Genomic DNA, 15,000 nt, shown 5'->3' on the forward strand with positions numbered 1-15,000 from the left:
TACATTTGTCTCATAATGATGAACTGAACCGAGAGAATGTCAACCACTTCTATTTTGCCTCAAGCCTCGGAGCCTTTCTTAGGGCCTGAACTGGCTAGAGGTCAGAGGTCACTTCCACTCCAGGAAACATTAGCGCTTCCACTCTTTCACTCCACACTTGCACTCTTAAATGGAGGAATGGAAATCCAAGCCATCATTTTATGAGACATTCCAGTTTGCTCATGTCCCCTCACCTCTGAGTCTGAGTGTGTGTCCCCTCACCTCTGAGTCTGAGTGTGTGCCCTCTTCATCTCTGAGCCCAAGTGTGTGCCCCCCTCATCCCTCACCTCTGAGTCTGAGTGTGTGCCCTCTTCATCTCTGAGCCCAAGTGTGTGCCCCCCTTCATCTCTGAGCCCGAGTGTGTGCCCTCTTCATCTCTGAGTCCGAGTGTGTGCCCCCTTCATCTCTGAGCCCAAGTGTGTGCCCCCTTCATCCCTGATCCTGAGTGTGTGCCCCCTTCATCTCTGAGCCCAAGTGTGTGCCCCCTTCATCCCTGATCCTGAGTGTGTGCCCCCTTCATCCCTGATCCTGAGTGTGTGCCCCCGTCATCCCTCACCTCTGAGTCTGAGTGTGTGCCCCCTTCATCTCTGATCCTGAGTGTGTGCCCCCCTCACCCTCATCTCTGACCCTGAGTGTGTGCCCCCCTCATCTCTGACCCTGAGAGTGTGCCCCCCTCACCTCCTCGTCCTCATTGCTGTTCTCCTGGATGACCCTGATCCACGTCAGCATGTCCTCGCGGTCCTCCGCCTGGAACAGGTACTCGCAGTCCGACGTGGTCAGCCGCAGCACGTTCTTGCGCTTGGTGTCGCTGTAGGAGATGTCAATCAGGCAGGCCCTGATGCTGATTGGCTGGGGCTCGTCATCCATCTGGTGATTGGCGTGGGCCTGCCCCTCCTTCTTGTCCTTGTACAGGCAGAGGGAGGAGCCTCGGAGCACCGCATACATCTGTTTCCATGGACGCATGCCGCCACCTATACGCTATAGATAGACAAATAGAGGAACATTGGTCATGCACTTCTGTTAGTGTACAGTGACTCCCTAGACACACACACACACACTTGCATACACAAACATGCAAACAATACAAAATGAATGGCCCTGGGGTTCTCTCTATGCTGTAGGTCAGTATAGGTAGCTGAGTGTGTGTGCGTGTGTGTGTGTGTGTGTGTGTGTGTGTTGGCTGTAAACAGGGTAAACAGGAGAAGCTGATAAACATGAAACATGCACCCAATGAAACCCCTGGTCCCTTCCCCAGCTGTCAGCTCATCTGCCAGGAGTATTCCCCCCCTAGGCAGAGTCAGGGTCACAAACCCCTCTCCCTCTTACACACACACACACACACACTCAAAAGACACACCACATACACAAATACACACACACACACTCAAAAACACAAACCACACACAAATACATAAACATCCTCACACACATACTCATTTGGTCTCCCCCCTTCCACACACACACACACACACACACACACACGTGCGCGCGTCATTAGGAATCAGTAAGCACAGTAAACATCCACCAGAGGCAGATAACTAGGGTTGGGTACCGAGAACCGGTACCAATATGGAACCGGTTCCAATAGAACCGGTACCTACCCGGACCGAAATGCAACGCAGATTTCGGTGCTTCATTTCGGTGCCTGAGCCAATTGAACACGGTCGCTAGGCAGATTCTGTGGGGCACATGTAAAACTGCCCCAGCTCCCAATGTAAACTTTGTCCTGTGTCGCTCACGCTCATTGGTGTTTTCATAGCAACAGTCTTATCTGATAAATGCCGAAATGAAGCACCGAAATCTGCGTTGCATTTCGCTCCGGGTAGGTACCGGTTGTATTGGAACCGGTTCTGATATGACAGTGAAGAGCAGGCAAGCACAAACAAAACTAGCCATCAACCTTTTAACAGAGAAAAGGTACCGGTTACCGAAAGGTAAACGGTTAAAAGTGTGGCTGTATTTCGCACAAAAAGATTCAAACATCGCGACGTGCAGCAAATGCAACAAAATAATTGCGTGAAAAGAGGGGAGAGAAGGCAAGAGTCAACGGCAGATCAGCAACCGAAGACTGAAAAATATACGGAGATGACAGCTAAACTACCAACGGTAGTCTCTTAAAGGGGCAGTACACATTTTCTAGTACTCAGTGTGTTCAAGTAACAAGAGTAACTATAAACAAGATAGAAAAGATCTTAATTAATCATAAAATGGTGAAATTTCATGAAATAAATGCAAACAAAATAATACATTTTTGACTCCAAAGTCCAATATGCTCATATTTTTGCAAAAGAAGTTTGAAGCTGTTTTTTGTATTTATTTATATTTATTTAAGTATACTATAAACTGTTGTTTACAGTTAATATAATGTTTATAGTTTGAAGTTAAAAAGTTTGAAGCTGTAGTTGGAAGCCAAGTGTTTTATATGTATTTATATTTATACTTTAAACAGTTCATATATTGTTCAATTTGAAGAAAAAAAATTGCCTTGGCAATACAAAAAGCCTTTCTTTAATGTCGTCAATCGTCGCTTTGTGCTTTAAAAAAAAAAAGTAGCGGTTCAGGCACCGGTATCGTTTTAAAAGTAGCGGTTTAGCACCAGTATCGGAAAAAACCCATCGATACCCATCCCTAATTGTGTACTTTCAGATACATATCTGTGTGTACAGGCCTCATCGACAGCATCGGAGAGGGTTTTCTCCTGTGCAGGTCATGCGATTAGTCAGGAAAGGTGTCGCATTTTGCCGGAGAAGGCAAATATGCTGATATTTCTACAAAAGAATTGCTGAAGTATTGAAGCTGTAGTGTGTGTACAGAGTGTGTGTGTGTGTTTTGTATTTATTTAAGTATAGTCTAAACTTTTGTTAACAGTTCATATATTATTTAAGTTTTAAGTTAAAAAGTGTTTTGTATTTATTTATATATATAATCTACTTTAAACAGTTCATATATTTGGCAATAAAAAAAGCCTTTCTTAAATGTCGTCAATCGTAATTTATTTTTTATTTTTTATAAAAGTATCGGTTCCGGCACCGTTTAGGCACCGGTATCGTTTTAAAAGTATCGGTTATGTACCGGTATCGGATAAAAACCCAACGATACCCATCCCTACAGATAACCCATATGGGCACTGGGTCAAAAACTACAGTTAGCCCTAAGAGAAAACACTCTCAACCACATCTGGAAATGAAGCGATATTTAAGGTGAACATGGAGTGTGCATACGTGTGTGTGTGTGTGTGTGTGTGTGTGTGTGTGTGTGTGTGTGTGTGCACGTGTGTGTGTGTGTGTGTGTGTGTGTGTGTGTGTGCACGTGTGTGTGTGTGTGTGTGTGTGTGTACCTTGCTCTTGTCTGAGGTGATCTGACGGAGGTACAGCAGACCCTCTTTGGTGGCGTCACTGAACACGTCCGAGGACGAGTCCCTCCTGGATGAACCCGAGTCTTCGGAGGACTTATCTACTGCCTGGTGGACAGCAGGGGAAATAGCACAGTTATGCACACTTATACAACACACACACATACACAGATGGACACTCACATAATCTGTACACACACACACACACACACACACACACACACACACAGATGGACACTCACATACTCTGTACACACACACACACACACACACACACACACACACACACACACACACACACACACACACACACACACACACACACACACACACACACACACGACTTTACTCTATCCTGAAGCACAGCAAAACAGCTTACATAAACACACACAAACACCCCCTCCCACAAACACAGACACACACACACACAAATTGCCATTAAAGTAATTTATTTGTGTTTCCATTGCAAATAACTGAGGAGGACTAAGTGACACAAACACACAGAATCCAAAGCCTATTCGACTGTGTGGTTTCTCTTGATTACATGATTGAACAAAGGGAGTCATATCCTCCTCTCTCCTCTCTCTCCTCTCTCCCTCCTCCTCCTCCTCCTCCTCCTCCTCCTCCTCCTCCTCTCTCTCTCCCTCCTCCTCCTCCTCCTCTCTCTCTCCCTCCTCCTCCTCCTTTCTCCCTCCTCTTCCTCCTCCTCCTCCTCTCTCCCTCCTCCTCCTCCTCCTCCTCCTCAGAAATCCTTTAATCTAGGTGTGGCCCTATTCTGGGAAATGAGGATTGCAGGGACCAGTACTTCCTCTTCCCCCTTCAAGTGTCTTTCATGCGCATTGTTCTCCTCATCACACACACACACTCTCTCTCTCTCTCTCTCTCTCTCTCTCTCAGGTAATGAGCACCTCTCTCAGCTTCAGCTCTGGCCTTCCTCTGTGCTCAATACCTGGTTGTGCTTTTCTGAGCCTGAAAACACACACACACACACACACACACACACACACACACACACACACACACCATCACACAAATGCAAACTTCAGGACTCGTTCACAGGCTGCACGCACGTTGCACCATTTTCTATGTTACTGTGTCGGACAATTTGATCCAAGGCTTTCATGTCTGCCTATCAGCTTACACAATCCATACGTTTCTTCAGCCGACCGCAGCAGAGAGGCCTATAAACCCTGATACTCCACTTGGCCTTAAGGAGGTATGTAGGCACACAAAGAATCCCTTTCTCTTCCCTCCTCTGCTCCCATCCCTCCTTCCCTCCCTCCTCCTTCCCTCCCTCCTCCCTCTCTCTTTTGCAATCTCTGCCTTTCCCTGCTCTGCAGTCACTTCCTGGTCTCCCAGCTGCTGAGGTCTGGGGTGGCCAGACTGTGTTATCTGGAAGGCAGTGAGTCAATCATTGAGCTCACTCCAGGATCAGCCATGTGCACACGGCTCTTGCAGCAGGAAGCGCCGCCGCCGATCAAAGTGCCGTCCCAACACACACACACACACACACACACACACACACACACACACACGATAAAACCCAAGTCATGGCCTCAGCAGTTCACTGAGTGTAATGGCACCGGTGTGATGTGTGTGTGAGGGTGTGTGAGGGTGTGTGTGATGTGTGTGTGAGGGTGTGTTTGGCATGAATAGGGGGGCGGGCACTCACCTTCTTTAACCCTCTCAGACCGGTGTGATGTGTGTGTGATGTGCGTGTGAGGGTATGTGTGATGTGAGTGTGAGGACGTGTGTGACATGACTAGGGGCGGGACCACTCACCTTCTTTAACCCTCTCAGACCGGCAAGGCTTTTCAGACCCCTCCTGTGAAGAACGAGAAGAAGTACATTCACTTAAATGTGCTATTTGACCTCTAATCACATTTATCAATCATACAAGATGCAACTATATCTCTCCCCAGACACTAAACCCATGCGAGACATGCTGCCCAATCAGAGATGCTTCTGAAACTAGGGAACCTTTCAAGAGCTTCAAGAGAACATAACTTTAAGTAATATCTCCCATAAGGTCCCATGAGTTCAGACAGTACATGCTTCCTACATGTCTGTTTTATGACAACCAAAAATAGACAGCTACAGCCCTATATTGCTCTCTGTTATTCTTTTTACTTCATGAATGTTAACTTCTCCTAAAGTTTTCATGTTATGTTCTGTTGCGTATTGGAAAAGAGATGTGAATGTCATCATTTGTTAAGTGATACCATCACATCCTGCTTCTGGATATACCTAAACAAACACACAAACACACAAAAACACACACAAACACACACACACACACACACACACACACACACACACACACACACACACACACACACACACACACAATAAAACACACACACTCACACACACACACTCTACCCACCCTCTTCCTTCTTCCCGGTAGTTGTCCAGGCCCTCGTCACAGGACTTGGAGCGTTCGGTTTTGGTGGCGGAGTCCGAGCTGAGGATGGTGAGACGCAGGGAGTCTGTGGGAGACAGAGCTGTGAGACTAACGCCACCGGCACAGAGGGCATAGCCTCCATCAGGCCTACACTAAGGGCACAGAGGGCATAGGCTCCATCAGGCCTACCCTAGGCCCAGGGCAGACTGGAGAGGTGCCACTCACCTTGGTCATGTGACAGCTGCCGGCGAATCGGGGGTGAGGGGGAGGTAGGGCTGGGAGGGATGGTGGTGATGACGGGGGTTACCGGGGTGACGGAGATGACAGCCGAGGCTGGGATGTGAGTTCCGTCATGGTCCATACTGGGACTGGACGGCTCATCTGGGAGGAAGAAAGAGACAGACAGAGAGAGAGAGAGAGAGAGAGAGAGAGAGAGAGAGAGAGTGATGAGAGAGAGAGAGAGAGACAAAGGAAGAGAAACCATCAGAGAGGAATAGTAAAAGAAAGAAACAATAACATTTCCCACGAACCGTGTGATCTGTCTCATTAAACACTAAGGTGAGAGAGGCTCATGAAACTCTCCACAGCACACTAGACCACAGACAGCAAAACTCTTGTTCACCGGGCTGGAGATGGAGGACTGCCAGCCGCCACAGAGATAAGCCTCACCTTCCTCATATACAAACACACACTCACACAAACACCATATAAAGAGAAACACCAGGGTGTATTGCGTCAGCCTGACCGCACCTGCATCATTGTCAGCGTTATCCGAGGTGTCTACAATCATCACCTGACTGGCAGTAAGAGTCAGTCGTTTGCCTGACCAAGGAGATGCCCAGGCCAGACATCAAGCCCCACCCCCCGTCTACTGGCATGCTGATGTCACTTCCTGTCTGAAGCATGCCAGTGGGAAATGTGGACGGGTGTAAACAGGTTGCATCAAGATTAATCTGGCTATCAACACCACACCCATTTTTGGCTTCATATTCAGACCGATTGAATCTACGTTTACTCAACAGGTCTGGCTGGGCATCTGACTGATTGTCTGATTCAACCTGAAGCTCAAGCTCAACACACACTGTTGCACTCGTATTGGAGTCTGGCGTGGAAGTCTCCGGTTAATAGTAAACCTGCAGGTAGACTGCAATAGGGTCTGAGGACCTGGACCTGGACCTGCTGCAGACGTTGGAAATGCTTCAGTATCACTTTGGACTCAAAGGAGTATTTTAACATTTTGCGATGTTATCACATCGGTTTCTTAATGAGTGTTTTTTTGGTGTAGGATGCACTCTCAATGAACCTGTTCAAGTCAGCCGCTATAATCAACAAAAATAACAAGCGCAAATAATATTAAAGTGAAATGAGGGAGAAAAAAAAACAACAACGACAACGAAACACAAATGAACTCTTGTTAAATATGAGATTAAATTCCACCGTGTGCACCAAAGCACAGCGTTTCGCATTAAGTGGCACAAATTAATATGAACCATTTGACCTGCTTTTCCATTGGCCGGGAGTGCGGCAGTGGAATTTCTCTCGGTGGCCCTGCGATGCCAGCCAAGCCGTGCCAGCGGCTGCCAAGCGGGACAGATGTTGCCAATTTCATATGTTTGTAAAGTGGTCAAACCTCCGTCGGAGCAGCCCTAGGCTCCAGGGCCACAGCTCATGCTCAAGCTGTGTGGGGGACTTGGTGTTTTAAAGAATAACCTTTTGCCTGGAATCTTCTTTTTAACCCATGACTATGCCCACTACTTTAAAGGTGAATTGACAATGTGAGAAAACACTCTGAATAGGTGTGTGTGTGTGTGTGTGTGTGTGTGTGGTTTTATGTCTGTGTCCTGTGTAAGATATGATTAACCCTTCTAGTTTCTAGGCCACTGGCATCATGTTTTGAGTGTGTGTATGTGTGTGTGTGTGTGTGTGTGTGTGTGTGTGTGTGTGTGTGTGTGTGTGTGTGTAGGTGTGAGACTGCATGACTTAGACCCCTAAGTATGATGCAGGTTCAGGCCTGGGCAGGTTCAGCAGTCTGTAAGCTCTGGCCATCCGGTGTGATCCAGTCTGCCTCTCAAACTTCTCTGCCACCGTACAAACACAGGACATCGCTCCACTTCAACACATTCACATCTATCTCCTGATGTGGCATGATACAACATGGCCTCCCCATATACAGTCTTGCATCAAAAACACACTCAGAAAACACACTCAGAAAACAAACGCAGAACACTATTGCAACACCGCATGGCATGATTGAATGTGAGTTTCTGTTTGGACAGCGCTGGCTCTCCACGGCTAACCGAGTGAAGATAAATACAATGAGATTTTGCCCTGGTTATATGTGAAAAAAAAGTATCAGACAAACCGCAGGAATTTGAGTACTTTAATTGCTGTTAAATAGCTAGCGAGAGCTGGCTGGAATGGGGCCTCTCTTTAAATAACATTCCAGAGTACAGCATACCACCCTCTGTTTGCCAACAATCGCAATGAAATCAAATCAGACTGGGTTGGTTGTTCTGGAATGTTCTTATTTCTCCTGAGTTATGTCACATTGTGTTATTCTCAGCATGACAACCTGCTCTGGTTTCAAAGCTTCGCGGGGAGCAGTGAAAGGGAGAGCGTGGCGAGAGATATGTGTCCTTTCCTTTCTTTCTTGCTCTTTCGCTCTCCCTGTATCTGTCTATTTATTTCTCGCTCTTCCTCGTAGCTATACCATGTCACATTATCCCTTTAAGAACATGATGCAATGTTCTAGCTTCGGGTCATGTGTGTCCCCTTTGCAAAAAGCAAAAGGTGTTGCCATAGTCACAAGCGTTTCCTTGTGTTTCTCTAAAATCAAAATACAACCAAACCAGGGAAACATCCCAATCTTTTAAGATACCGTATATAACATTACATTTTTAAATTTCAATAATGACATGTTTCAAAGCATGCTTGTCTAAGCAAGAGGCTTTGCTAGCTGCCCCCTGCAACTGAACCATTGTCACATCAGCACGTTAGCATGTTAGCACAGAGATCTTCCGACTGACTTCATGCACTGACCTGTGGCTTCTGGCAACCAGATGAAGATGCACTTAAAGCCTCCCTCTCCTTCTCCTTCCCCCCACACCCAGTCTTATGGCTTCACCTCATAATCCCATGAGTCCACTTGACTGGAACGGTTTGGAGCCGGTGATTCATGTAATGCTATGTCACTAATGAAATAGAATTACACAGTCCAGACAGACGGCGCACGGCACACACTCCCTGTCCTAGCATGACTAACCCTGAGATCTTTGCCTAAACAGATAGCTCCTTTTATTGGCTAATGCCAAAACACCAGGACGTGTCCCATATCAACTCCGGGGTAAGTGACAAGGAACCGGCGAGCAATAAAGCGCCTTTGCATTGCAAATGGTTCCACAAGAGCATTGGCTACAGACAGTGGTTAACTGTAGAGATAAAGCCAGTTATGGAGGTAGGAGGTAGGCTTTCATCTGCTCGTGGAGAACTGGGTGAATGGGGGGGGGGGTTTATTTACACACTGATCCGGTTGGTGGGTGATCTACGGTCCTCAGTCCTCCGACTCATAACTCATTCCACCTGCTGTAGCTGGAGGCCAGTAACTGATATACAGCAATGTGACGAGTGAAGAGAGAGAGAGAGAGAAAGAGAAAGAGTGTGTGTGTATGTTTATGTGTGTGTGTGTGTGTGTGCAAGGGGGAAAAAAACTGCCAACTGACATGCAAACCACACAGTCTCCCTGAGGGCGACATTTCTTTCAATTTGTGGGTATATACATACCTGTGTGCAAGCCTGTCTGTGTGTGTGTGTAAGTAACTGTGTGTACACGCGTGTGTGATTTTGTGTGTCTCTGTGTGTGTGTGTGTGTCTGTGTGTCTGTGTGTGTCTCTCTGTATGTGTGTGTGTGTGTGTGTGTGTGTGTGTGTTAGCACTCACTCCCATTCCTGAGGAAACCTCTGGTACAGTAGAGCGAGAGCCAGAACACACATCCCCTGCCATGCCTCTCCTGTATTCCATAAGCACCCCCTCATTCCACGTGAGCTACGCCAGGCTCCCCTGAGATACGGTGGCCAGACCATGACAACACCTCCATACCTCCTGGCCAGATCCATCAGGGTGAGATCAGCCTCGGTGTGTGTGTGTGTGTGTGTGTGTGTGTGTGTGTGTGTGTGTGTGTGTGTCTCTGTGTGTGTGTGTGTGTGTGTGTGTGAGAGTGTGTGTGTGTGTGTGTGTGTGTGTATCTCTCTCTGTGTGTGTGTGTGTGTGTGTGTGTGTGTGTGTGTGTGTGTGTGTGAGTGTGTGTGTAGTAGCGCACCACTCCATCTGTGTGTGTTTGCTCTCCCTCTCTCCCTCAGACCCCCCAGCCTCCGTCAGCTTCTTCTCCCCCTGCACATTGTATTCCTCAATCTATTCATACGAACGAGTACAGTACACCCCTAAGTTGTATGACCATTATATTTGCATACAATAATTACATACCACTAAGCTGTGTGCTGGCATTATGAACACATTGTATACCAACCAAGCAGTTCTGGCATTATGAACACATTGTATACCAACCAAGCAGTTCTGGCATTATGAACACAGTGTATACCAACCAAGCAGTTCTGGCATTATGAACACACTGTATACCAACCAAGCAGTTCTGGCATTATGAACACACTGTATACCCACTAAGCTGTTCTGGCATGATGAACACATTGTATACCCACTTAGCTGTGTGCTGGCATTATGAACACATTGTATACCCACTAAGCTGTTCTTCAACCACTACTTTGAATGCTGGCTCTCTCCATTTTTATCCACTTCCAATCTTGTATGTATAATTCATATACCATCTTGTATGTATTATTCATATGCCATCTTGTATGTATCATTCATATAACACCCTGTATGTATCATGTAATCTTATGTATCATGTAATCTTGTGTGTATCATGTATATATGCTACATGTATGCTAACATGTTAACCCGGATGCATGTATGCTAACATGCTAACCCTGATACATGTACGAACTCCCCTTATAAGCTGGGTTCTGCTCAAGGTGGCTTCTTGTTAAAAGGGAGTTTTTCCTTGCCACCATCACCATAGTGTTTGCTGTAGGGAGTTCAGGGTCTGGGCTCTGTTAAGCGTCTTGTGACTATTTCAATTGCTATCGGTGCTACATAAATAAACACAAATTGAATGGAATTGAACTGAAAACCTCCACTCCTAGCTGCCATAGTGTCAGGCTAGGCCTGGCGTATTTATCTGCATCGATGCTTGTATGTATGTCTGTTCACATATACAGGCAGGAGTGTGCCTGTATTTGCGTGTATGTATGTATCAATGTGTGTATGTATGTATATATGTATGAATATATGTGTGAATATATAAGAATGTGCTTATGTGTATAAATGCACTGGAGCCCATAACTCACCGATGAAGGGGATGGAGTCGAGTGAGTCGCCCAGGCTTGAGACGGAGGCGTTGTGCTGCTCCCCAAATCTCCGGATGTGCACCTCCCTCCGAGCGTCATTGGGCAGCCAGCAGACCCCCCCACCCTCGGCCCCTGCTCCTGGACTCCCTGGACTCCCCGGGCCCCCAGCCTCCGCGTCGTTCACGGCCAGGATGTAAGAGGGGTGTCGAATAGGGTGGGGGCCGGACTTCTCACGGCGCATCACCACCACCACCTTAGCCTCCGCCCCCTCCAGGCCCTCCTTCTCATTGGCTGGCTCCTGGCTCTCTGTCCGGCCCACTTGGGCCCTGAGCCGTGGCGCTGTGCCGTTACTGGTCACAGCGGAGGGGGTGGAGTTAGTGGCTCCACCCTGCTGGAGTGTTCTTAAGGCGGGGCTTTTGGAGGGGGCAGAGCAGGAGGCGGATCTCACCCCACGGCTCACCTCCTGACTTCCTGGTTCCTTGAGGCTGTCGGCACGCCCCCGGTGCTGCAGGTGCGAGGGGACTGACGAGTGGGGCAGGTGGTTGCCCACGGCAACGGGTCTTTGTTCTTTGATTGGGTCTTGGGAGGCGCTGGAGCCGCTGATGTGACTCTGGACCGAGGCCAGGGCCGAGGCGATGTAGGAGGCGGCCGAGGCCGAGGCGTCCAGGCTGGCGGCCTTCACAGTCAGCCGCGAGGCCCTGCCCCCCGCCAGCGACGCAGGGTGTGGGCTGGCGAGGCTGGAGCCCAAGCTCTCCGCCCTGGGCGCTGGAGACGGGTCCGTGAAGCCGACGCTGGCCCCCATGTTCCTGAGGGGCTGGGAGCCCCCTCTGCCCGAGCCGCAGAGCCGACTGGCCCGCGCCTCGTTGCCCTGGAATATCAGGTGGCTCTGTTCGTCCACATCCACCAGCCGGGTGGCCAGCCCCTCGCCGCCGCCCTGCCTGCCAAGGTAGTCGCAGGAGCGGGCGCGCGGCTTCACCGCTCCCCCTGACAGTGTGGAGGAGGGCAGGGCGTCCTGGGAGGCGCTGCGGGGCCAGTCCCGGTAGAGGCCCCGCTCCCCCGGGGGCCCCAGGAGGCGCTCCTGAGAGACGCTGCGCAGGGGGGTGACGACACCGGGCGATACGTACGCCCGGTCGTGTGACGTGCTCCTTCTCCTGACCTGTGACCCCGAGAGGCCAGCCGAGTGGAGCCCGAGTGGGGTCGACGACGCGGTGGTGACGGGGGGCGGGGTCTGTTGCTGGGAGACACTGTTAACGTGGGAAACGGTGGCGGCTCGGAGGCTGTCCAGGCGCTCTTGGATGGTGCGGCAGCCGTACATGTAGAGGCGCTTATTGTCGATGTACTCCTTGTAGGTGGTGTAGTTACGCCAGTCGATGTTCTGGTGGGGGGAGCCGGGGGAGGGGCAGTTGGAGGCGGGTGGGGAGGGGCTGTAGTGATTGGGGGAGGTGGCTGAGGGGGAGTTATCTGGGTGCAGCTGGGAGGCTGCTCTCGCAGAGGGGCTAGGGAGTCTGGAAGCTTCCATGGGTCGGGATGGGGTGTTCTGCAGCTGTGGCCCCGCGGAAGAGCCAGACGTGTGCCGGTTCTCTTCGGTCCGATGGCTGGGTCCCGATCGTGGCCCTCGAGGGCACCGCTCGCTGGAAGGAGCCGCCAGGGTGTCCGTCGGGGGGACCACCACAGTCCTCACGCTCTCGTTGCATACACACACCACTGTCTGGTTCTTGGGGACCTCCGTGAGGAGGAGGGGAGGGGAGGGCGGCACGGTGATCTCCCGCCGGTAGCCCAGCTCAGGGGTGGCGGAGGGGGATGCGGGGGCTTCCGTGTGTCGGGGCGAGCCCGCGGAGGCTGTCGGGTGGTCTGCCGTTTGGGCCATACCTGACGAGGCCTTGGACTCTATTCGAGGATAGCAGACAGGGGGAGGTTCCGGGATGTTCTGGGCATTCCCACTGTACGCTTCATTCCCTTTGAGATACGCATCCTGGGAATACGCCTGGAGGGAAAAACACACACACAAGCACTGTGTCAATTATGACAAAAAAGTGAAGAAAATACACAAAACATATGGAAAGAAACAGAAACCAAAGACATAATAATGACACAACAAACACACTTAGCACAACACAACAACCAACAACAAGCATTTCGTCCTTTCCTGCATGAAGCAATATTGCGCTGAAGCTATGCATGGGCAGCATGCACTGTGCAGAATTGCTGATTTGTCCTACAAATAAAATCACGTAATGCTCTGTAGGCACAACTTATAGAAGGAGAGTAAACAGCTGACGTGCTAAGCCTGCCTGAGGCACGGATCCCAGCACATGTGGATTATGCTTAGAGGAATCAAAAAAATGATTGTAAATACTCAGTTTTGGCTTCCTGACCAACGCATCATCAACATGGCCTTTTAACTGACCAACCACGAGAGGTGAGGAGAGGTCAGATGATCCTATCACCCTCCATTCATTTGACGAGCAACAGATGCGTGAGAGTATAGGAAGGAGGAGAGATAGAGATAGAGAGAGGAAGACAGAGAGAGAGAGAGAGAGAGAGAGAGAGAGAGAGAGAGAGAGAGGAAGGACTGAAGAAAAGAGAAAATAGGGCAAGCTGCCAGGGCCCGGAATAAAAGCCAGTGACCCTGAGGAGGGATTAAAGGCCTGAGGCTTACCCACCTTTGGCCAGGGTGAGAGGCGAAGACACGAGGACAGGGAGAGAGGGAGCGTGGAGAGAGGGAGGGAGAGAGGGAGAGGAGGAATGGAGGGAGAGGCAGCGTGCCCCTGCCGCCCTGTCATGCTGGCCGTACTGGGGAGCGCCACCTCGGTAAACATCTCTCTCCCTCGCGCTCGCTCCCTCGCTCGCTCTCACAAACGCTTCGCTCTCTCGCCCCAGCCCAGCCCAGAACACAACACGGAACAAAAACAAACGGAACTAGCAGCTGTAGCAGAGTACCAGCAGAGTGAAGTTGTAAAGCAAAAAGAAAAAGTATTAATCCATCTTGAACGAATCAATCACATCCCAAATAAAAGAAAACCCCAAAATGAAAACAGAAAGTTGTAAATCCATGTGGGCGCCTGTCCCGGGAGCTCGACTGCTCACTGTGCCCGTCGCACTCACAGAGAGAAAGAATGAGAATGAGAGGGAGGGAGGGAGAGAGGGAGGGAGGGAGAGAGAGAGTGAAAGTCCAAAAATTGAGGTGGAGAGAGAAAAAAAGGGGCGTGAGTGATATCACTCTACCTGTAGTCTCAGGTTACAGTGCAGCATAAAGGCAAAGCTGCTGCCTCCCTCTCTCTCCCTCTCTCTCCCTCTCTCTCCCTCCCTCTCTCCTCTCTGTCCCTCTCTCTGCTTGCCTGCCTGAACGCACACTCAGCAGAGAGAGGGACACAGAAAGAGAGAGATGAGAATGACAGGAGAGAGAGAGAGAGAGCAAGCAGAGAACAATACCTGAAGGCTATAGCCAGACAGAGAGAAGAGAGGAGGTGTGGATTACATGCATCTGACAGCAGGAACCATTTTCTCCAGCAAACGCATGCACTGAACTGAAGGGGTCCAGCAGCAATGCAGATGCTGACAGGTCTATATGAGCATGTGAGGGAAGTGAGAATGAGCACAAGCAGTTCACACACACATGTGCACACACACACACACACACACACACACTGAATAAACATTCGCTTGTAAACAAGCAATAACAGAGATGGAGAAAAAGGAAGGGAAATTGTGAGAGAGAGAGAGAGAAGGAAGGAGAGAAGGACAGAACACAGTGATGAGTGAGAGAAGGGCACGCAGCAGATGAC

The 15,000-nt window shown here is 49.6% G+C and overlaps 1 protein-coding gene across 1 annotated transcript in view; it reads right to left on the reverse strand.

Annotated features, from left to right (window-relative positions):
• Positions 1 to 15,000, reverse strand: part of LOC105889227 (rho GTPase-activating protein 21) — a 103,219-nt gene that overhangs the window by 13,362 nt on the left and 74,857 nt on the right. Inside the window, 6 exon segments of the mRNA XM_012815027.3 lie at positions 718 to 1,017; positions 3,377 to 3,499; positions 5,174 to 5,216; positions 5,778 to 5,880; positions 6,021 to 6,176; positions 11,216 to 13,199. Coding sequence (XP_012670481.2) covers positions 718 to 1,017; positions 3,377 to 3,499; positions 5,174 to 5,216; positions 5,778 to 5,880; positions 6,021 to 6,176; positions 11,216 to 13,199 — 2,709 coding nt within the window.

The sequence above is a fragment of the Clupea harengus genome, chromosome 17 (assembly GCF_900700415.2).
Source record: "Clupea harengus chromosome 17, Ch_v2.0.2, whole genome shotgun sequence".
Lineage (NCBI taxonomy): Eukaryota > Metazoa > Chordata > Actinopteri > Clupeiformes > Clupeidae > Clupea > Clupea harengus.